At 40.3% G+C, this 23,788-nt stretch overlaps 2 protein-coding genes across 3 annotated transcripts in view; one reads left to right on the top strand and one right to left on the bottom strand.

Moving 5' to 3' along the window:
* Positions 1-1,499: 1,499 nt before the first annotated feature.
* Positions 1,500-4,077, top strand: dut (deoxyuridine triphosphatase; the record flags this gene model as incomplete). Of its 2 annotated transcripts, XM_083901198.1 has the most annotated exons (7): positions 1,500-1,639; positions 2,478-2,631; positions 2,762-2,853; positions 3,258-3,302; positions 3,434-3,508; positions 3,784-3,854; positions 3,946-4,077. In XM_083901198.1, 7 exons carry the CDS (start codon positions 1,546-1,548, stop codon positions 4,000-4,002), a joined length of 588 nt encoding a protein of 195 aa, XP_083757324.1. In that variant the 3' UTR covers positions 4,003-4,077. The 2 variants fall into 2 exon arrangements, with proteins under 2 accessions (XP_083757324.1, XP_083757325.1); XM_083901199.1 differs by lacking the exon at positions 1,500-1,639 and having other exon boundaries at positions 2,462-2,631.
* Positions 4,078-4,775: 698 nt separating this feature from the next.
* Positions 4,776-23,788, bottom strand: part of fbn1 (fibrillin 1) — a gene marked incomplete at its 5' end in the record, with an annotated part of 87,432 nt that continues 68,419 nt past the window's right edge. Inside the window, 16 exons of the mRNA XM_083901266.1 lie at positions 4,776-7,628; positions 8,532-8,718; positions 8,794-9,025; positions 9,693-9,812; positions 9,896-10,024; positions 12,089-12,205; positions 15,539-15,661; positions 15,880-16,005; positions 16,813-17,019; positions 17,936-18,061; positions 19,369-19,500; positions 20,246-20,368; positions 21,339-21,458; positions 21,573-21,692; positions 22,343-22,405; positions 22,492-22,644. Of these exons, the coding sequence (XP_083757392.1) occupies positions 7,254-7,628; positions 8,532-8,718; positions 8,794-9,025; positions 9,693-9,812; positions 9,896-10,024; positions 12,089-12,205; positions 15,539-15,661; positions 15,880-16,005; positions 16,813-17,019; positions 17,936-18,061; positions 19,369-19,500; positions 20,246-20,368; positions 21,339-21,458; positions 21,573-21,692; positions 22,343-22,405; positions 22,492-22,644 (2,453 nt within the window). The 3' untranslated portion in view covers positions 4,776-7,253. The remainder of the gene's footprint in view (positions 7,629-8,531; positions 8,719-8,793; positions 9,026-9,692; positions 9,813-9,895; positions 10,025-12,088; positions 12,206-15,538; positions 15,662-15,879; positions 16,006-16,812; positions 17,020-17,935; positions 18,062-19,368; positions 19,501-20,245; positions 20,369-21,338; positions 21,459-21,572; positions 21,693-22,342; positions 22,406-22,491; positions 22,645-23,788) is intronic.

A 23,788-nucleotide genomic window follows, 5' to 3' on the forward strand; every position in this document is an offset into this window, starting at 1 on the left:
GTGTGTGTGTGTCAGGGTCAGTCCTTGGATCAAAAAGCAGAAGAACATGGTTCCACCTACAGGGAACATGTTGCCTGACTGTAAAATACATGTATATAGTCGTCGTCTGAATTCATGGATATTTTTGAGCTAAACTTTAAGAAATCAGGATTAAGAAATGTTTTAATTCATATGTTTGAAAATTGTAAAATACACTGCTACTATGGAGATGTTTAGCTTTTTTCACCACACGATATAAGGTTTTAAATTTCACAGTTTGTTTTGTTTTTATCTCACATGCAGATTCTTCTATATATTTTAGCCTTTTCTCTGTATTTCTATTTAGATTGTGATTGTATAAAATAAAGAATGAATAAAATGAAAACAAAATCTGCTGTTTGTGGCTTTTTCAGAATCCAGTTCAGTGTCAGATGGATCCTTTTGGTTGTTGCTGTGTTATTTTACGTTTTCTTAAAAAATTGAAAAAATAAGTGAAAAACTGAAAAATAAATGGGAGCAAATGTATTTATCTAATTTTTCTAAAGGATTTATTTTTAAAAAAAGCATATGGAGTTATTGGTGACATGAATGTGAGCGTGGCAATGCCAATTGCCAACAGGGGGCAGCAAACAAGTCTTAGCCTACACAAAACTCTTTTACAGTACTTGTGTACAGGGTTTTCTCATTGGTTTTCTGCTGCAACTGAGATATGACTCTTATGTATAATTCCAGTTTGTCTTTTTAAAATATTTGAAATCAGGTTTTAATGAGTAAATGTGTAATAACTTATATAACTTTGCTGTAACAGGAAATCTTATCTACAAGAGGAAATCTTATCTGTTAAACACGTCCTGCACCTTTGTCTTCCTCTTATCACATCATTACGTATATTATTGTTTTGGACATGTGTATAATTATTGTATATATACACACACACACACACACACACACACACACACACACACACACACACGTGTGTATAAATGTCCACTCAATCTCAGAACTCATTTTATTTTTATGTAGAGTCTTAATTTTCAAAGGTCAGTTCAGGGAAACAAAACACTGCAACACACATCAGCTGATATGAAGGGGAGTCACGTGGTTTCAGGCACAGTGTCGTCGCCATGTTGGTCCAGGCAAAGCCAGAGTGCAGAAACTTACTGTATGGACTCAATGATCAGAACGTGGATTTACTCCACGCAGTTTATATAAATGTAGCAATGAGGCGTTGAAAAATATGGAAGAATAAAAACGTTATCGCGCTTTTTAAACGGGAAAAAACGTGCCTCGTTTACGTCTATGTGATTCTGTTTTGACCGGACCAATATGGCGGCGGCGTCGACGTACGTAGTTTATATAAATGTAGCAATGAGGCGTTGAAAAATATGGAAGAATAAAAACGTTATCGCGCTTTTTAAAGGGGAAAAAACGTGCCTCGTTTACGTCTATGTGATTCTGTTTTGACCGGACCAATATGGCGGCGGCGTCGACGTACGTACGTACGTACGTTGAAGGGGCCGTGTTTACGTGCGTCACGTGTGTTTTGTTGCGTCTTGACAAACAGTTATGCTAAGGACGCTGCTAAGTCTCCGGTATCTTCCGCAGTTCTGTGTGTTTTTAGGAAGAGAAGTTCACACTCAGACGCTCTGTTTAAACAAAGGCAAGCTTTAAAAAGAATAAGTATTTAATATGTAGACGCCGCGAACGATATATCAAGAGCGAGTTGACGTTAGCTTCTTTTTTAAGCCTAGCATCTTGTTGTGTGTCTTCCCAGTGAGATCACTGTCGATGCTATTTTCTTGTGTAATTCTATAATAAAGAGAAGCTCAATTTATCTGTTACTATACTTCGATATAACAGATCATCTGGTGGAGGATATATATATAAAGCTTTACACGTTTGTGACATGAGTCTCTATTTAAGAGGACAGTTATTTACATCAGTTCGTCTCGCGCTAAGTGTGTGTTAAACTGTCAGAACATCTGTCACAGCTTATCCCAGAACAATGCCGAACTTTAGATCAGTTCAAAATACACAACATTCAAACAAAAATATATATGTTTAACTCCAACATTGAGCAAGGAAATGTCTAAAATCTGTTTTAACAGATGGGGGTTTGGTGTAAACGAGAGCCGGAAGTACATACTTACATACTGATCTGCGATGATGGAGTTACGGGACACATTTTATTGCATCTGAACATGTTTTTACACCGATGCATTACAAATATCCGGTTGTATGTTTTTGTGCAAACGCGTTTGGTGACTTTTCTGCAGCGCATTTGAAAAAGTCTGTGCCTTTAAGATGACGTAGATAAATGGGCGCAACAACAGGAAAGTCTTATTGAAAGGCGCCAAATCACTGGTTCATAACCCGCGTGATTATCACTATTGTAGGACTAGTCTGCACCCGTCGTTAGTTTGTTTTATTCCTTACAGTTAGTTTATTATTGTGCATTATCGGTTGTTAACTGACTGTCAACATGCCTGTTCTTGAAGGTATAAGCGCATCTGCAGTGTCTCCATCTAAGAAGGCGAGGACGGAGACAAAGACCTCAGATGAGAGAACCGTCCTCAAGTTTGCTAAACTCTCTCAAGATGCGACTGCACCAACCAGAGGCTCGAGTAAAGCTGCAGGATACGACCTGTACAGGTAACTGTATATGAACAACATGCATAGATTTCTTTGTTATGAATGTGATCACATGGAACATTAACATGTTTCTATATTTGCATATTAGATCACCCATGTGAACTGTATTCCTGTGCCTTTATTCACACAGTGCCTACGATTACACCATCGAGTCTATGGATAAAGCCATTGTGAAGACTGACATTCAGATTGCTGTTCCACACGGTTACTACGGGAGAGTGGGTGAGTCATTCTGCAGCTTTTCTTGCTTCTTTTACACACTGTTCACTCTTTACCTCTGTCAGCAACACTAAGACACCAGAGTCTGGTCCTAATGAGGAAGAAACCACATTTCTGATAACATTTGAGCTGTGGTTGGGTTAGTTAAAGTTATACATAAACATCTAAAAGAATCTATCACCATTACAATCCTGTACGCTATTTGCATATGTCACAGGTAGGTCATTATTGTGTGTGTCTTACTGTTGAGTTGCATTTTAGGTCAGAGATGTAGAAAGTGTTTTAAAGGGCTCATAAGACGATGCATATTTTCAGTTGTGATGCTTATTGAAGGATACAGATGTTGTACAGAGTTTTTCTGTTTCTGTACAAATGGACCATAAATGTGTCCGTTTACGTCTTCACAGCACCGAGATCTGGACTGGCAGCCAAGCACTTCATCGATGTCGGTGGTGAGTTTTTACGCACTCGAGATGATGATGATGATGATGATGACGAGACTCTTGTGTTAAATTTGAACCCTCACAGTGTCGGCCATTTTTAAGCCTGTTCTTTTAAACGTGTGTGTGTTTGCTCTTCTCAGCTGGAGTGGTGGACGAAGACTATCGAGGCAATGTGGGAGTTGTGCTCTTCAACTTTGGCAAAGAGACATTTGAAGGTGAGCTGTGATAATATAAGTTAAATATCCATCCATCCATAACGGTCGTGGGTGGAGCTAAAGGTGGAGTCTGTGACGTGTAACCAACCAAATCTGCTCAACATGTTTGTTAGAAAAACCGAAAAGTCAGAGTTCAGAATGAAAATGATCTTTGACTTCACATTGAATTGTTGCATTTAAAATCTAGTGACGATAATAAATCACATTTTGATAATCTAGGTCTTTTAAGGATGTCACAATTGTCGTTTCATGTCCTTCTCCTCTTTGTCCCTCAGTGAAAAAGGGCGATCGTGTTGCTCAGCTTGTTTGTGAGAAGATCTGTTACCCAGATCTAGAGGAACTTGAGGTGAGAAACTTTAAAAAAAAAAAGAAGCTTTTTTTGCCCTGAATATTTGATGAAGTTATTTTTAAATGATTTGTTATTGTTTGCGTTTCAGACTCTAGATGAGACGGAACGTGGTGCCGGAGGCTTCGGGTCGACTGGACGCAACTGAGAGCTTTGAAGTTACTGCAAATGTATACGTTGAAAATATATGAATTAATTTGTTAATAAAGTTTATTTCTTATTATTTTGTTAAGTCTTGTTGCTGTTTTCTTATAACAGCATTAATCCCACACATTTAACAAAGAAGTTGCATCATTTCGAATGTGAAATATTGCGTAGTAATATGATGACTAAAAACAAAGGCTGGGAGTGTTTCACACATGTTTGAACCCTGTTAAATATATTGATTTAGAGAAGTGTTTTGTTGCATTATTCTAGTAGGTCTTTATTATTTGTTGAGAATACTGAGTCAGCGTTGTGGACATTTTCTACAATTTACACCTGAAGATGTTCAACTTATTCAGGGCTTTTTCATCATTGTTAAGAGTACAAATTACAGAGCTCAACCTGCTCTGTATGTTTATCAGAGAAGAAATGTAATTTATATATATATAAAAAAAAAGTACCTGAAATTGCTTAAAACTGTTAAATAATGAAAATCACAAAGAAAAAAATATTATCAGTAGTTATGGTGTTTCATGATCTTGACAAAATGGTAGAATTCCTTTTTTTGTTTGTTTAAGATGTCCACAAGGGGGCAGTGCAGGACAAGGATTGTACCAAACACAAGTCACACAAACTGAAACATGGAGGTCATTTTGCACATCTTTTTTAAGCCTGGCTTGGAAGTGTGTGTGTGTGTGTGTGTGTGTGTAAAGATGAAAGCACTGCAGTAAATACATGTACACCAAAAAATATGTTTTTATTGTGAATTTACAGCTAAACCCTCACTGATGTGAACAGAGAACACAGACTGGTGTCAGGCTGGTCCGTGACAATGCAGCACTGATTTTGACGTGTGAGAGAATGTGTGGCCATGAAGACCTCAGTGCATAATCATGAAGGCCCAGGTTTGGCATCATCAATGTGTGTGTGTATGTGTGTGTGTGTGGGTGCAGGTGTGTGTGTGTGTGCGTGTATGTATACACAGTTTACAAAGGAAGTAGTTGGTCATTATAAGCACCATTACAAACCCCTCTATTTCCAGGGGCTTCCTCTAGTTTACAAATGCTTCATAGATTAAAAGTGGCATTGATTATTACAGTATAAACACAATTTACATGTAGTATAGAGGAGAGCAGACAGGCTATGAAGCTAGAGCTGTTACGGCTGCAAAGACATGAAATCTTCAGAATGGCCGATGGGATTGTATCTTGACGACTACTGAGTTTTGTATAGTAGTACAGTGCATTCAGAAGTCTATGTGTTTGTGTTGCTAGCACCAGTAAATATGAATTATTCTAGTCAGTAGGAAAGATGGAAAAGCATAGTTTAAATATGCAGTAGGAGTCATTCATTCAAGCTCAGACATGGCTACATCTCAATAGTCCACAGTGGGTTCCTTTCCTCGCCTCAACATCCATCGTTTATATCTTCTCGCCATTAAAAAAACTACAAGGAGAAATGTGCTGGCGTCCAGGTTGGTTCAGTCATTTACCTGAGGGCAGGAAATGAATTTGTTTCAGACTATTGGGATAAGGGCTGGGTATCGACCGACAATACTTTTGTGGTAACGACCGAACTTGGAGCTGGGTGTCGAACGACAATACTTTTGTGGTTGTGAGTGTTGAAAAATGTAATAGTTAATATCACCAGATTCGATGAGGCAAGAAGCACATGCTGTTTGGTCAAGATGAAGCTCAAGTGTGTCTGTGCTGTGTTTGATGAATAATGGTGATGTTGACATTATCTAAAGTGCAAAAAATAAATATGAAAGCAAAAAGTTTCTCCACGTTTTACTGCAAGAAGGTGTTTGGGGCTAGCTAAAACTAAAGAATCTGACCGTAATCTGTAAAAATTATTTCGGAGCTGGCGAAATCTGTATAAATTTATCATTATCTGTAAAAAGACAAGATTTGGTGCTAGCTACAACTAAACAATTTCACCATAATCTGTAAGAAGACACTTGGAGGGGGTCGTACCTATGTTCCCCGGGTCCTATGTTCCCCTTTTTTCCCAAAAAAGGTCCACTTTGTATGTGACAGGGGCACATAGGACCCTTTTTTTGAAAAAGGGTAGGGTTAGGATTAGGGTTAGAGAAAGGGTCCTATGTTCCCCGGTCACATACAAAGCGGGGAACATAGGACCAGGGGAACATAGGTACGGTCCCCACTTGGAGCTAGCTAAATCTAAACATAATCTGTAAGAAGACTTTTGTAGCTCGCTAAAACTAAACAATTTTTACCAAACTTTGTAAAATAAAAAAAAATAAAAAACTTTTGGGGCTAGCTTAACCTGAAGAATTTTGGGCTAGCTAAAACTAAACAATTTCACCGTAATCTGTAAAAAAGACTTTTGGGGCTAGCTAAAAGTAAAACCTTTTTTACCATAATCTGTAAGAAGACATTTGCTAGTTAAATCTAAAGAAATGACCATAATGTATTATGTGATTACAGAGCTCATTTCTCAAAGGAGTAGATGAAGGCGGAGCTTAACAGGTCTGTATTGTGAGGTGAGAGGCTGGTGTTTAACAACTGAAGGTAAGTCGAGAAGATCTAAAGTGACGCGATGAAATGAATGATAGTGCACAGAATAAATATGAGAGCAGAACGTTGCTCCGTGTTCAACTGCAAGAAGACGACTGACCATGTCGACTAAGATTGAAGACTTTTACTGTCATGTGTCATTTTTGTTGTTAAAATGGATTTCCTAAAATTGCTATCAAAGTCCAGATATCAATATCAAAATGTTTAATCAATACCCAGCCCTAATCAGGACCTTTCATCCACCTAAGCTGATTCTAAAATAAAACTCTAGCCTTGAAAGCTTTCTCCAGTCCACACGCCCTTCAAATGGCACCTGATTCCACATATCATCAAAGAACAGTAAACCCAACCATTAAAGACCATTCACCCTCTCAATAGTGCTTTTTCTTTTCTTTTCTTAACACATAGCTGATGTGTGTCAGGGTAAGACGTTCTTCATTTGACTGAACCACTTCATTCAGCTGGCAGATAGTGTATGTATGATATGTAGAATCATCTTTGGTAAATCTAACGACGCAGTCCCTCCCCCACCCCAACCCCCTTTCTTGTCTCTTTGGTGGCGAGCCCTTCTTCTTCTTCTTATTGGCGCAGTAGAAGTTGCCTCGAAACCACTGATCCAGAGTCAGAGATGTTTGGCCGCTGTGTTTGGGGAGTGTGAGCCTGACACTGGATTAGCAGCCGCTGGCAACGCCTGCCTGTCTCAGTCTCGTGACGGTTAGTGGAGGATGATCTGCACCCTCATCTTCAGTATTTCCCCCAGCTGTCCTGTGAGGTAGTCTTTATCGTGTTGGTCCTCCAGCTCAGCCAGATCCTTCTTCCTGTAGAGGGGCATACTGCTGATCTGAAGGGAGTACGCCCCTGCAGGGAGGGACTTCTTCTTGCTCAGATGCAGGTAGCTGACGCCCTCTCTCTGGTTGATCTTGAAGAAGCCGTCCTCGTTTCCGTAGTCGATGCTGTAGCGCACGTGGTCGCTGAGGGCGGACAAGGCCGGGGTGAACTCCAGGATGTGGTCGCGGCTGCTAAGGTCGGTGATGTTCAGGTGGAGCTGCAGAGTATCGTCAATGTCCACACTCTCCAAACTTACAGTCTCCTAATGACAAAAAGGAAATAGAAGATATGTGAACATTTTCTGCCAATAATCCAGAAAAAGAGAAGTAGTGTAGTCGAGGTTCTGGTGAGGCTCTGAGTTGTGTTGATACAGATAATTCTGACACACAAAAAAACATTTTTATGAATGATTGTGGGAGGGTGAGAATGTATTATCCTCCTGGGATCAATAGAATCTGATCCTAATATTAGTTATTAGCTAATACAATTGTCCAACCCCTAAAAGTACTACAATTTGGGCGTCCTCCAAGCATGGGCGTCCATCCTAAAATTTTAAAAACATTACAGAAAATAACAAAAAACGATTCAGTTAAGGGCCCACGGTTGGTGTAGTGGTTAGCACTCTTGCAGCAAGAAGACCCTGGTTCCTGGGTTCGAGCCCCATTTTGGAACAACTTCGGAACAAGGGCCTTTCTGCAAGGAGTTTGCATGTTCTCCCCCTGGGTGTGTGGGTTTCCTCAGGGTTCTCCGGTTTCCTCCCACAGTCCAAAAACATGCGATATGGGGATTAGGTGAATTGGTCACTCTAAATTGACCGTAGGTGTGAGAGTGAGAGTGAATGGTTGTTTGTCTCTATGTGGCCCTGTGATGGACTGGTGAACTGTCCAGGGCGTACCCCGCCTATCGCCCTATGTCAGCTGAGATAGGCACAGCACACCCCGCAACCCTCTGGTGGAGGATAAAGCCGTAGATAATGGATGGATGGACGATTCAGTTAAACAAAAAATAACTGCTTTATAAGCCACTACTTTCTGTGTGTCGCAGCAGTTTCATGCAGCCGTGCTATGATGACTCCGCCCACAAAAGTGGTCTGGAACTAGGCCTGAGTCAAATACACATATACAAATGGCTGTGGTGCAGCTACAGCGTGAGATAAACTGATTACCTGCACGTCTTCAACAGGTTCCTCCAGTGTAGAGTTGGTGCTGCGACGCTGGCGTCCTTTCTTGGGATATCCGTTGATCTTACATTCATAGCAGGCCTCGGGAGACAGAGAATTTTCGTCGTCTTCCTCATCACCCTGTCCTTCGCTTGGGCTGCCAGCCGTAAATCCAAGGCCTGTGACACAGTGTCTGCACCAAAGACAAAAGCCGTCAGCCGACACACAAAAACATCCACAGACAGCTTTCGCACACACACTGACGTACCCTTGTCCCGCACGGAAGTATCCAGACGGACATCCGCAGAGGTAACCGCCGTCTGTGTTGGAGCAGCCGAACTTGCAGGGGTTCTGGGTGGTGGAGCACTCGTTGACGTCACTGCAGCCGCCGTTGGTCTGCTCGTAGTTGAAGCCGGTGGGGCAGAGGCAGCGGAAACTTCCCAGGGTGTTGTGACACGACGCTCCCCCGCAGATCTGGCTGTTCAAACACTCGTTCTCATCTGGGTCACAGGAAGGTGGACGGGAAGGAAAACCGACAAAGAGGCCATTCCAGTTAAAAGGACACACTGAGTACTGCAGAAGACGACGTCATTTCAAAAGGAGCAGCTTTTTTAGCTAGGAGTAGGAGCTTTTTTGTCGAGTCATGGCTGGTCTTAAATTTTAGTTTTAAGCTACAACAACATTTTTAAACTGCTTTTGTTTATGCCTCTCAAAAAAGGCCAGTCGATGACTTATCATCATCATCATCATCATGAAAACAGAGTCATCTTGATGTAGCAAAAGTCAAGAGAAATGAAAGTAAAATAGCTCTAATTGTGTTTTTGTTGCAAACATTTTGAAAACTGAAACCCTGTATGTACGGTTATTTTTAATATACAGTAATGTTTCCTTTTCTCATGAACACAGTAAAGTCTTGGGCAACAGCTTTGAAGGGTTCAAATTCCAGAGCAAAAAAAAAACATGTTGACCCTGTTTATATTTTAAGAGCGGCTGAAAAGAGGTGAAGGGTGGAGAAGTTGTTTTAAAAACTTTCCAGGTCGGACTTTAGCCAAGAACTCTGAGACGGAATTACACATACCTTGGCAACTGAGTCACCAGGATGCCCCAAAAGGAAAGAATGTTTATATTTGCTGATAAAAAAGAAAGTGGTGCAGTGGTTTTCCTCACCCACACACTGGTTCCACTGGTAGTGCTGCAGGTAGCCTTGTGGACAGCTGCACCTGTATCCACCCACCAGGTTCTGACAGCCGTGCTGACACCTGTGGTTACCGTCACACTCGTCCATATCTGTCGAGGGAACAAACGAGACAACAGTGAGACTCTGTTTGTCCAGCGACTGAACCCTCAGACGCTGACGTTTGTTTTCAGACCTTCACAGGATTGCGCGTTGGGATCCAATGAGAATCCTCGCTGGCAGTCGCAGCTGAAGCTCCCCGGAGTGTTCTGGCAGACGCCGTTGGAGCCGCACAAGTTGGGGTCATTTGCACATTCGTTGTTGTCTGCGCGGAAAGAAGGGAAAAGTTCAGGCGAGGTTAAAACTCTCTGATGACCATCATGATATTCAGGATATTCTCTGGATTTGTTCTGATTCTATGGCTGTAGAATTGTCAAAGAATGTCCTTTTTCCAAGATAAGCAGTGATTCAACCGTTTAGGAATTAGGCTACTAAGCTCTATTTGTCTGCTTTCCTGTACTTTTCCAGATATCACAAACGTCCAGGAGTTGGCGACGACAGGATGGTAACAGAAGTGTTAAAAGGTGTATATTAAGAGATAAAATGAGAATTTGTCATGAGCGGAAAATAGTTAAATTGAAATACTGGCTTTACCTTTTGTAAAAAAATGTCTCATTTATGGACCATAAACTCTCTCCAGAAGAATGTGAGCTTCAGCTAAGGGTCAGATAAGCCTCTCTTCTTATACACATTCCCTGTAGATATTTAATGTTTTTATAAAGTTATTTTTGTACTGTTGACCCCAGATCATGTGATAATGTGTATAAAACCAAAACGTAACATCGGGTAATAAGTGCAGCTTCTGTGTTTCGGAGACGCTCTCCATTGTTTTTAACTTTGATTGCAGTGTCTGTTTCAAACACTAGAGGTCAGTGCTGTACATTTTTTTTGGAGCGCGGACATTTGTCTTTGTAGAAATACTTGTTTTGGTTTCAATACTCTGCAATTTTTGAGGAACACAAGGTCTCACGTTATCGTACAAGGAATTCATAAACATTTGTGAGTGTGAAAGCTAAATTCTTAGCCTTACAGAATATCAGTGAGGCAAAATAATCTAAACTCAGCGTCCACTCGCTCACGGTCAATGAGCCTTGCTCTCAGATTATTTTGTCAAACAACACGAGCATGTTTGGCTGTTGTGATTGGAATCTATGCAAATCCAAACATGAGTTGCGTAGCTGAAGCTCCACAGTGACTGAGATCAAAGCGGTGAGAGAGAGAGATGTCATTTGTTAGATGTCAGCTGACGAACGCTGCAATCCAGGATTTTCACAGTTAATTGAGATCTGAAAATGTCTTTTAATTTAAGAGTTCCAGCTTTAGATCTCTCTTTGGACAAAATCGTCAACATGTGGGACATACTATAGTTACGTAAGAGGGACTTGTCCACTTTAATACCCGGCAATCTTCAAACAAGACTGAATCATTATCAGTCGGTGTGACTGAAAAACAGAAGCCAAACATGATTATACTGGAAAACAGGGGCACAATGCTGTGGCAGCATTAAAGAGCTGATAGAAACAAGGACTTAGAATACACCTGCAAGAGTGTTGGGTGGTAGTTACTGAGGTTTGTTGTGTTTTATGTCTCTTATCTCCTATAAACCTTCTACACCTTCTCTGTGACATTTGCCTGTGGCTAAATGTCCTATTGTCAAACAGGACAAGTTTCCTTTGCCACTGATTTGATGTGAGATCATGAAAAGCTGCTGCTTCACGGTCTGGAAAAACAAAAAAAAGGTTGTGGTCGTCACACTCCAATGTTCCATAACAAAGCACTGCTAAGCTGCCATGACGACAACCTCACAGGCTTCGTCAGATCACGGTGATATCACCAGGAGTCCATTAACTCTGAGATGAGAGTTAGGCCTCATTCATGACCTTTTTCCCTTTTCGTTCTTAAAAAGGTTTTTCCATAAACACGGCATTCTTGTCCAGAAATGTCTTCGTCCATTTCACGGAGCTGTATATCGTTTTGTATAGTCGACAATGTAAAGGTCGGGGTTTCTGTTTTCCAAAAATAGCATTTTTAAGGTTCCCAAAACATCTGTTCTATCTCGGATAAAAAAATAATAAATAAAAAATGATACGACACAAAACTTTTGCAGATTCTCCAAAACATGTTCTCGTGTGTACGAGCCCTTAGTCAAAGTTAGACAACACGATGCTTCAGAGGATTTTTGGACTGGAAGTCATTGTGAAAGGAGCAAAACGCCTGAGCTCATCAGGGCATGTAGCACATGGCTTTTGGGAGAAAACACAGATGGCCCAGATAATTACAAAATACTTGGGTGTGCACTGTATCAATCACTTGCACGTTTTGTATTTACCAATGCAGGCCGTGTGATGCTGTGTGAAGCCAGGAGGACACTTGCACGTGAAGCCACCGATGGTGTTGACGCACAAGAACTGACAGTTGTGTTGTTTGGTCGAACATTCGTCCAAATCTGAGGTGGAGAGAAGTTGCACAATATGGAAAAGTAAATGTATAGGAAACACTTCAACAGCGTGGTGGTTAATGCAATGAATGTTATACTTCATACCAATACTCAGTAATATTGAGTATTGTTGACAACACTTTGAAATTACAGTTCATTCAAATACTGGTCACTTAGTGCCATAGTTTCACTGCTGATCAAAGGTTGGCTGTTTGTCTTTATTAGCTTTAATCTGGGATTTTAAAGCTCCAGTATGTAATATCTACCACCAAAACACTGCTAATATCGCTAAACCCAATCCAGGCTACAGGCTTCACTCCTCTAGGTTCATATTCCATCCTCGTTCCACAGTCGTTTCAGTATCTCACGACCTCACTCGTGTTTCAAAGAACCAGGGTCATTTCCTTAACCTAAAGTTCATGTTTCACCTTACTCGTGTTTCAGAGAACCAGGGTCATTTCCTTAACCTAAAGTTCCTGTTTCACTTTACTCGTGTTTCAGAGAACCAGGGTACTTTCCTTAACCTAAAGTTCCTGTTTCACCTTACTCATGTTTCAGAGAACCAGGGTTATTTCCTTAACCTAAAGTTCCTGTTTCACCTTACTCGTGTTTCATAGAACCAGGGTTATTTCCTTAACCTAAAGTTCCTGTTTCACTTTACTCATGTTTCAGAGTTTCGGGGAATCATTCCTTAACCTAAAATTTGCTGCTGTTTCACTTTCCTGTCTTCCTTCCTTCCATAGGCTTGAATGTAATGGACACTTCCTTATATTGAAAACATTACACACTGCAGCTTTAAACACTCCAACATGCAAGCTCACATGTTGATATTTTTAAGAAGCAGCGTAGCTGACACTTGCCAACGCTGTGGGTTCACTCGACACACACACACACACACACACATTGCAGACAAAAATAGCTGCTCACAGCTGAATAAACTTTAATACAATTTCTGCACACACACATATAAACATTGAAGTTGAACAGCACAGCAGTGTCATGGCCTCTATGGTTCATGTGTCACATCACATCATGGCCTGGCTTCAACTTGTGTCAAACCACTGAGGTTCATCCTGCTGCTGCTTATAAAGACAGAGCATAATTACAAAGCAGCAGCAGCAGCTGTGGTAATTATCTCACCTGCAGCTGCTTTAATGAACCACCTCCACACACCTGCATCTCCACTGTCTCATGCTGCTGAGTGCCAACCACGCCCACATCCACAAGAAGCTAAAAACACCTCTAGGCTTCTGCCTGTTACTCTGGGTGTTTTTAAAAACATCTTTATATACACACTTCTGGCTGAAACTTTTTATATGAACAAAAGTATTATTACGAAGTGTGAGGAATCTGTTGTTTCTGTTGAGAATATTATTTTTCTCCGACATTGTTCTCATTTTTGAGGGGGTTAGTATGGAGGGTAGGGTTGATGAAAAATGCGATAGTGTAGCCCCAGGGCTCTATAGCGCCCCCAGAAGTCAGGTCATGATCAGAATAATGTCATCAGATCAAGACAAAATTTGGTGAGTGTTTCAGGCTTATTCCATAGTTTCTCGTGCATATTTTTTTATGAATGTTTGATGAAAGAGAAAGTGGCCAAAATTGTGTTATTGCTAAATTTTGGATTTTTTTATCGTGTCTAAGTCGCACATAACTTGGTACACTTGTTGAAATCATGATTCCAAATTTCCAAAGTCCTTCCATTAGCTCCGCCGACCCAGAAGTCGGCAATTTTAGAAAAACAAAAATGTCTAGTCTACACATTTGATCAAACTCATCCTAGCACGTTTGAGCTGGTTGTCAAAGGATTGTCTCCATGTCAAAGGTGTGGCCTCAGCGCTCCATCAAAGTTGAAGTTAAAATGGCAGGAAAACTACTTTAAAATTACACTTTTTGAAAGCTTTAACGTAAACAGAACAACATGAAATTTCTGTTGCGTGGGGCGAGGGCTCCCACGGTAACATCTGAACAATGTGATTGTCTTTCTTTGGTCAAAGTCAGTCTTTGTAATTGTCTTTGCTGAGACAGAGATTTTCCAGGCATCACGACATTTGCTCTCTCTTGCTTAACATTACTCACGCATTGTTCTGCACAGAATCTCATGTCAACAGCAGAGAAACAGTGGACAGTGTCCACAACACCACTAGGAATTACGACTCGACATTTGTTCTGCGTAGGGTTAGTCTACGCACATCAACCAATATACATTTACCTTAATATCAACTTCTTTCTTGCACAAAATTCAAGCGTTTTCAATGACCCATGTCAATTTAGGGCCTTCAAGGATTTCAATGACCATGGGGACCCTGAATACTGGGCTTGCAGCAGTGTATGTACAAGTGTATGGTCGCTGCTCTTTTCCGAGTCAAATTCCAGTCCTTGTACAGTCACTGACCTACAAATGAACTGCAAACGAAGCAGACACCGGAAACACGGAGGGGAACTGTTCGGGTGGGGAGGGGGTGGGGGGCTAAGCGATGGTAAATAAAGATGAGGAAAGACTGAGCACTTTGTTTAGAAAAAAACAAACAAACCTGATAAACACACACACACACCCATGGGTGTCCCATGGGTCTGCTCCCACCTACTTAAATGCTCTCCTAAAGGCTTGTGTTACCCCTCGACTACGAAGGATTGTCTTCTGGCCGCTCCAACACCCCGCTCAAGACAATCCAGACTCTTTTCATGTGTCATTCCACACTGGTGGAATGACACCAGGTAGGCTTGGTAGGTGGACCTACCAAGCCCTGCCAGAACAGGGGTGTGTCCCTGTCTATCTTCAAGAAGCTCTTGAAGACCCAGCTCTTTCAAGAGCATCTTCTGTCCTAGCACTATCTCCTTCTGCACTTGGATCCACCTCTGCACTCTCACCCTCGATCAGTCCACTGGTCTGATCTAGTGGAGTTCTTTCCAAGACTACTTTGTTTTATGCAGTTTATTCCTCTTTTGTAAGTCGCTTCGGATAAAAGCTAAATGCTAAATGCTTAAATGTAAATGTTCACCAATAAATGAGACCGGAGTGAGACCCTCAATCCTTGAGGGTGTTTACACAGTGGTTTGTAAACCATGGAAATCGAATAAAATCCTCCAAGAAAAATTGGCAGATATTGACAAAAATCAGCACTTTTGCTTGACATAAAGTAGAACTGATATGGCAGTACAGTGACTCGCTTAATAGTATGATAAGTCTGCAATAAGGAGGTATCATAGTAAAACAATCTTATTCCTAATGCAGCTGCTCCATAGGAGCTACTGGACCAAGTATTTTTCACTTACACACCCAGTTATAAACACAATTTCTCTCTGTCACACAATAGTTAGAGATTGGAGATTCAGTGTCACCTTTGCAGCTCTTTCCATCCTCCTGTAGAATGTAACCACGGGGGCAGGAGCAGAGGTATCCTCCCTCTGTGTTCTTACAGATGAAGTTACACGGCTTTGGTGCCTGTATGCACTCGTCCACATCTACAGAGTGAGGGACGGGGGTGAGGGTGAGAGAAAAAAGAGTGAGTTTGATCTCGTAGCCTGAAATTCCATAAAGGGGGAGAGACGATTAGATAGACAGACACAGTGTGTGGGCAGTCCACCCACAACGCTTCAGTCAGGAATGAGAACGGAAGGTCATGCATGGTCGGAAAATACTTAGTAAAGTTAAGAGCGCTGGTGGTGAAGTTATGCCTTACCCACACACAGCGTGGCGGTGATGTCAGTGGTGTAGCCCGGCTTGCAGGTGCAGCTGTAGGAGCCCAAAGCGTTGATACACTGACCGTTCTTGCACAAGTTCCCCATGACGCGGCACTCGTCGATATCTGGTCAAAAAACAAGGGTGTTTATTTTATCTCCACAAAGATTTCCTCACAACATTATGGAAACATTGTTCAGCAAACACAACCTTCATCAACATTATCAGCCAAAAACAACAATTAATTACTTTTACAACTACAAACACACACACACACAGTGGTTTCCTGTCTGTGTACTCATTACTGCTGACACATTTTATGAAGCATAACAGCTGCTACAGTTTCATCACCAGCTAATCTGGATAGTTTCCAATCTTTGTAGTACACACACAGAATGTTAACTTACAGAGAATCACATCATCTTGATGGGTCACTGACTTATAAAAGGGGAAATTATTCCCCCATTTCACTCCCACTCTGCTCCTTGAATGTCTGTCCTTGCACGATGTAAATTTTGGTGAATGGACAGTAAACGCTGAGAGACGTCAGTGACTCAAATGGCTCGAAACAGGCCCAGATATAAGAGTGATGATGACCTGACTGAGGTCAGTTAACACGACTTTACAGACATTAAAAATGTTTCTTTATCACATCCATTTTGGTTCCAGTAACTCTCATTTTCACCAACCATGTACAATTAATTTCAAAAGTTTCGAAACAGAGTACTTGATATTAACAAATTTAAAATTTAACAAATGTGGTTGTTAGTTCATTTGTTGCAGTTCTATAAAAGCGCAATAAAGGTTCTGTAAGGTGGCAGCCATCTTGGGTTTATGATGTTATGATTTCCTGTGCGCCATGACCTCAGAAATTCCGAGTTCCAACTATAAATGGACTGCACCATATACTCAAGTGTCTTCTGTAGTGAGTTACCTCTGCCATCAGTGGTGTAACCAGGTCCCAGAGGGCACATCCTCTTATACTGTGTTGTCCCAGGAAGGGGGCAGAGCTCACAGTTGGTGCCCCAGCCTCTGCCTCCATAACAGCAACACTCTGACTTGGTCACCATGTTCCGGTTACTGGAGCTCATCTGACACAGAGTGGTCAGAACCTCAGTGAAACAGAAGCCTTCCCTGTTATCTGGAGGGTGAGATACACAGAGACCACAGGGTTAGTATGACACAAGAGAGGAGGAGGAAAGGAAAGTAGACCAGACCGAACCAAACCACCCAGACAGGTCCAGACGTTAGCAGATAACTGTTCTATCACAACTGTCTGTGAGAAGGCAGATAGACTCAGGACTTACAAAGAGCTTTTCTCACCCAGTTCAGCACATCATGTCTATAAAGGAGTATATTTAGCAAAGGGAGGGTGTTTTCTAAAGGATTTCCTTCTTCTCCTATCTTAACAATGAAAGACCCTGTTTTGTAACAAGACTGTCACTGAATGGGTAATTTCCACTGTGATTAAAATGATGTGTTTCACCACCAAGTTTAAATTCCACTTCCACTTCTATCTGTCGCACCCTGCTGATTAATTGATGAGTAATTACCAAAACAGTCTGCGATTTCTTAGACCCTGAAGTGTATGACCTAGTTTTCTCTCACACACACATAACAGAGAGAAAAGCAAATCATACAGTGGTGTCTTCTGTTTATGGAACATTTAATGAAGTGTTACTTGTCCAAACGGAATCCAAGAAACTTAATTGGAGCTGCACAGTGAAGGGAACAGCAGCAGCTGTGATTCAATGTGCAGTTGGTGGCTCTTCAGTGAGCGTTTTTAATATCACACAATCGCAGTAACAATCAAAAATGGTATTCATTCTTGTGATACTTATGTGTAATAATATAGATGTCCTTTACACTACCATGGAGTGTAGTATTATATGAAATGGAGCTCATAACAAATGTCAGTTTTCAAATAATAAATGTGAAATGATAATAAAGGTGGTCTTGTTTCCTTCATCTCTGGACTTCGTTGAAAAACAGATAGAAATAGTAGAAAAACCCACAGTAATGCTGGGATATATCGATATACAGTATATGGTACGTACCAATACATTCAGTCTGTGTGGGGTTGGCAAGGAAACCTTGGTCACATCTGCAGCGGAAGCTTCCTACTGTGTTCTCACAGCGGCCGTTCTTACACACACCTGGTTTGGCCGTGCACTCGTTCAGATCTGAAACATAAACACACACATATGATCATTAGTCATATAATATTTGTTACACAGGAATTAGGATTAGTTCATGTAAAAGTCAAATTCCACATTCTTGTGGAAGCTGTTCGCCAACAAACATCTGTATTTATGGTTAAGTCAAATGTTTCTGATTATACCTAATTTCCTTTTTTCAGTGCTAACACGCAGATTGTAACAAAGGGAGGTCTCACTCCAACAGGAAACTACGGTGGCCTTGGCATACCAAGGCTTCTGCTTTAATATGTGAAATGTGCTCTTTTACTGGTTTGTCCATTGTGGGCTGATGTAAAAACATGGCGGCACAAGATGGCGGTCTCTGTAAAGTTAATCTACATATAAAAGCCTTTTTTTAAGACTACAAAATTTTTTGTTGTTGTTGTTGTTTTTGTAATTCATCCAACAAATGGAAGCCCATGGCCAAGTGGACAAGTGTCTGCCCACTGCTCCTAAGTCCAGGAAGGTTTCAAGTAGAGGATGAGTTAAATGCAGAGAAGGATTTTTCCCTGTGGGACTGACAAAGGACTCGTTTATTGATGTTTTTGCAAGAATTTGTTGTATGTTGTCTGTCTGTCTGTTTGTCTGTTAGCAACATAACTCAAAAAGTCACAGACAGATTTGGGTGAAATTTGCAGGAAATGTCCGCAATGGGACCAGGAACAAGTGATTGAATTTTGGGCGTGTCCCGTAGACGACATCACTATTTCTATCGTTATTATATGGAGGCTGAGCTGCCTTGGCTGAGGTCCGAGTGCTTTTCTAGTTTATTTATTTATGGGGTTGTGATTGCTACTGTTCCATGCAAATATTCAGAGCACAAACATTCAACCTCCAAATTTCATTAACATCAAAGTAGACAGTTTTCTTTTCTCCTAAAAACTTGTCATTACAATTTTAAAAACTGATATATAAGAGTGAGTGTAATGTGTTTACGCTGGTCCCCTGTAAATACTCGCTGTCACTCTTGTTATTCTCTTGGCCATCGGGACAGTGTGTTTTCATGGAAAGAAAAAAAAAATGACAACTTAATTTATGAATACAAGTAATTGCATTATCCCGTTTCCAGAAAACAAAGAAGAAAATAGGTTTCACACAGAATCAATCATGGTCTATTATGACACATGAACACAATGCCGTTGCCTTTCTGTCACAGCTGTTGACAGTGTATGAGCTAACACTGACTCGTAACCAGGACAATAAAGTTTGTGTTGCACAAAAGTGGATGAAAAGTAAAGAAACAACATGAAGGAATAAGGGTTTATGATTTGACACAGTCTATAAACTCTTACCCATGCAACCCTCTCCACTGGGCAGACGAGTGTATCCAGGGGAACAGATGCACATGTATGTGCCGATCAGATTCTTGCAGGTCATGCCTCTGCCGGCACAGTCGTCGATGCCGTCCTCACACTCATTCTGATCTGGAAAGACAAACGGCACACTGTGTGTAAGAGGTTGATGAATTGATTATTTATTGATTACTAAATGAATCGTCAACTATTTTGAAAATCGATTCATCGGTTTGAAGCTATTTTTCATTATTAAAACAAGATTTCTGGTTGTTTTATGATCATGTTTTTAACATTTTCTGACATTTTATAGAGCAAACGATTAATCGATTAATTGAGAAAATAATTGACAGATTAACCAATTATGAAAGTAATCGTTAGTTGCAGCTCTAGTGCCGCAGATAGTGATGTAACGCAAGCGCTCGTGTACGCGGCAGCCGCACAGTTTAATCTGACCACAGAGTGCATCGCTGAGTGCTAATGTCCATGTAGTGGGAGAGCTGCTGGTCTGTTTGGAGCTCAGATGTAAACAGTGAAGCTATAGACACTGACATGTCCCGCCTGTCTCGGCGCTTCCCTCCAAATACATCCGTTGCCATGGCACCCACACTATTATCTGTGAGTGCGGAGGTGTAAATAGTGAGTCAGCCTGTTAAGGTTTACAGAGAGTGTTTAAAGTTCGTGCCAGACGGAGAACCCTTGAGTGTCTCACAGAGGCAGTGTGTTATGTAACATTGAGGATGGGGCCAGAGAGTCTCTCTACGAGGAACTTCAGTTTATTTATGACCAACACTTCCCAGTAAATGGTCCATGACTTGGGGAAAAAATGTCTCAGAGTGTCTGAGTGAGTCATTTTTTTTTTTTTTAGCTGTGGCACCTTTGCACATCCTCTTGTCCTCGCGCAGGACGTAGCCCGTTGGACATTTGCACTCGTACGAGCCGACCACGTTGACACAGCGGAAGGCGCACAGCAGAGGGTTCTGGGCACACTCGTTGATGTCTGGAAAAGAAGAGTACAATGTTACATATAGTGATGTGGCTATAAAGCAGAGGCCCCACAGTCAATGACCTGAGGTGGTCAAGTGAAAGTAGTCCAACAGGGTGGGAAAAAATAACTGTTCAGTGATTTGAAACTACGATATTGCACACCATTTCAAAGTAAAGTAATCTTTGTTTTGATTTACACTACCGTTCAAAGTCTGTGGTCACTTAGAAATGTCCTTATTTTTGAAGGAAAACCACTTTTTTCAATGAATATAACATTAAATGAATCATAAATACACTCTATACATTGTTAATGTGGTAAACGACTATTCTAGCTGCAAACGTCTGGTTTTTAATGGAATATGTACATACAAAACATTAAATTGATATTGTACAAATGTAGTTCACTGTGAGTTAGAGAACCCTGCTGTATATGATAATATATACTGGCGTATAGAATATCAACATACAGTCAGTACATAATTAATTAATTTATTTTTCTTTTTCTTTTTTAAAAATCAGAATGACTCATTATTTCTAATGAAATGACTAATAATCATCTATTTATCAGCATTTTATGTGACTTAGAAACGTGATAAATGCATCTAAGTCACTCAAGTTTTATATTTTTGTCCAAAAGTTGAGTTTTTTGTGCCAATGCAAAAGTCTATTTTGCACATCATTTGTTATAATTATAATGAAATAGTTTTTCATCAGCTGGATGGATAAGAAATTCAATTCATTTCATTTTGCCAATAACTTTTAATAAAATAAATCCCGCCCCCTTCAAATACAGGAAGTTGTGTTTTTTTGTAACTTTCCTGACATTAGACTATTTTGTAGCAGCTGTGCAGATTTTGAAAGTTTTGCTCATTTAGATTTTATTAACAAAAACATAATGAAAGCATATTTTTACACCTATGATAATATGATTGTGAAGCACAGTTATTTTGTTGAGGTTTAATCATGACAGGAAATGTTCATACCTTCACAGGTCATCATTGGTCCAGGCTCAAAGCCGTCATCGCACGCACACTCGAACCCTCCGATGACGTTGGTGCATGTTCCGTTGCCACAGGGATTTCCAATTTCACACTCGTTTGTGTCTGTGTTGAAGAGAGTTACAAAAAAAGACCTCAAATAATCATAGTAGTGTTTAAATGTAAATATTAAAAGGTCGATGAGACACACGGAAATAGCACGGCCGTGAGAAAACAAACCTTCGCATCGAACTCCACTGATATCCAGTCGATATCCCATGGGACATTCACAGCGGAAAGAGCCGTCTGTGTTGATGCACTGACCGTTAATGCAAGGGTCGTTGACACACTCGTCGATATCTGGAATAGAAAACATCAACAACAGGATAATTACATTCCAAAACTACAACACAGATGCTGGGTTAGGGTTAGACTGGGTCGGGACCCACTGATGGGTCGTGGGAGTTTATCAATTTATCATTTAGAAATTCCAAATTATATTAAAGGTGCATTATGTAATGTAAATTTGTGGACGGCAAATCATGTTTATGTTTTGGCATGTGGCGCCACCTACCGCCGTCTACCAATCATGGCAGTCAGTAGAGTCTCAGCTACCGAGCAACCATGGGTTGCCAGTTACGTCTGAGCTACAATGGAAATTAAACGAAACCTAAAAGACCTCTGTATTTTGAATTTGAGTGTAGTAACCGTTTTTGGCCACATTTTTACAAATGGCACCTTTAAATAAAAAATATGATAAGATAAAATAATCCTTTATTAGTGCTATAATGGTGAAATTAGACACCGACAGATTAGATGTTACAAAAATTGCTACACTAGTTGCTACATTATGCATAAAATACTAATATATATCACAGTATAATACGTTTTAATACATATCCATATATCTTCTATTGTTTTGTGTCCAGACAGAAATGCAAAACCTCAATTAACTGGTTAAATTCCTGTACTTCAATGCTTTATCTGAAAGCAGTTTCACACACACATACCTTTAGGGTTTTCATCTATCCCCTGCAGATAGCCCTCATTGGGGCAGAGATGACGATAACCCACTGAAAGCATGAAATGTTCAAACATTAGATCAATCATTTTTGTGTGTGTTTCCGTACACACTGTATGTGAGAGGATGAGTCCGTACCTTCTCCTTTGCTGGGGCAGATCTCACAGGGGTCTCCCCAGCCTTGACCTGGCATTCCAGTGCAGCAGCACGCTCCCTTGGAGGTATTCTGAGGCTTTGGAGCAAGGCAGCGGCCATTATCAAACTTGGTGTAGCAGTAGTTCACGCGGATATCTAAAGGAAACACACATACACACACACTGTTTCACTAACTAGCCACTAACATCATCCAAGCACAAAACAGCAACTCTACACACAAGGTCAAGCAGACTGTCTGACCTGTGAACTCTTTCAGACCACGTTTGTAAACCCTAGAGATGCTTGTGCACGACAATATCAGGAGATCAGCAGTCAAACGTGTATGTAAACGTCAGAAAAACAACAACCATGTTGAAATAGTTTTACTACATTGTAGTTGTATATTATCAAGTTTTTATGTTTTATTGGTGTAACATTTATTCAATACTCTGTGCAAAAAACTCTTCACGTTTCCAATAGTTAGTGAGTGATATTGAACACCCTCCATATTCAATATCACTCAGTATTAAGAATGGGCATGTTCTTAAACAGGCCCATTCTTAACCCTACTGTAAATATATAAATATATAAAATAATATATAAATAAATAAATCAGAGGTACTTTATCTGTATAGCACTTCCACTCCCCAACACACACACAGTAATACATACAAGAAACACATTTTACTCATACATACAAAGGCCAGAACGAAAAAACAAAACAAAACAGAAAAAAGAAAAGCAGAGGAAACACAAGAAAGACAGTTCAGCAGAATATTGAGTAAAGAAAAGCTGAATTATAATAAGTTAAAAATCAAGGATAAATAAAATAAATAAATAAAGGGATAGCTGGAAATCACATCAAATAGTTAAACAGATGAAAATATATAAATAAAGGGATCATTTAGACAAATGGGTGGCTAACAAGCTAACAAGCTAACAAGCTAACAAGCTATCCTTCTTCTATGTCTTTTATGAAGACTCCTCAATTTCATTTCTATATTATGTTGTTGTGCAAAGAATTAGTTTAGTAGTAATCGGGAAGCCATTTGTGCTGCATTTGCATATTTGGAATAAACAGTACAAGCAAAAAACAAGAAAACAAGACAGATGTTCCACAGACTAAAAAAACTAGGTCTTGAATCTGTTTTGAAAAACATCAACACTCAATATAACTGTAATATAACTGTAGTGAAATATGAAGTTATTATACTACAGTTATATCCACAATAACAGGACAGATTAGATTTTTTTATCTGTAGATACAGGAAATTGAACAAAACTACAATAGTAAGACAGT

The sequence above is a fragment of the Microchirus variegatus genome (genome assembly GCF_963457635.1).
Source record: "Microchirus variegatus genome assembly, chromosome: 14".
In the NCBI taxonomy this organism is placed as follows: domain Eukaryota; kingdom Metazoa; phylum Chordata; class Actinopteri; order Pleuronectiformes; family Soleidae; genus Microchirus; species Microchirus variegatus.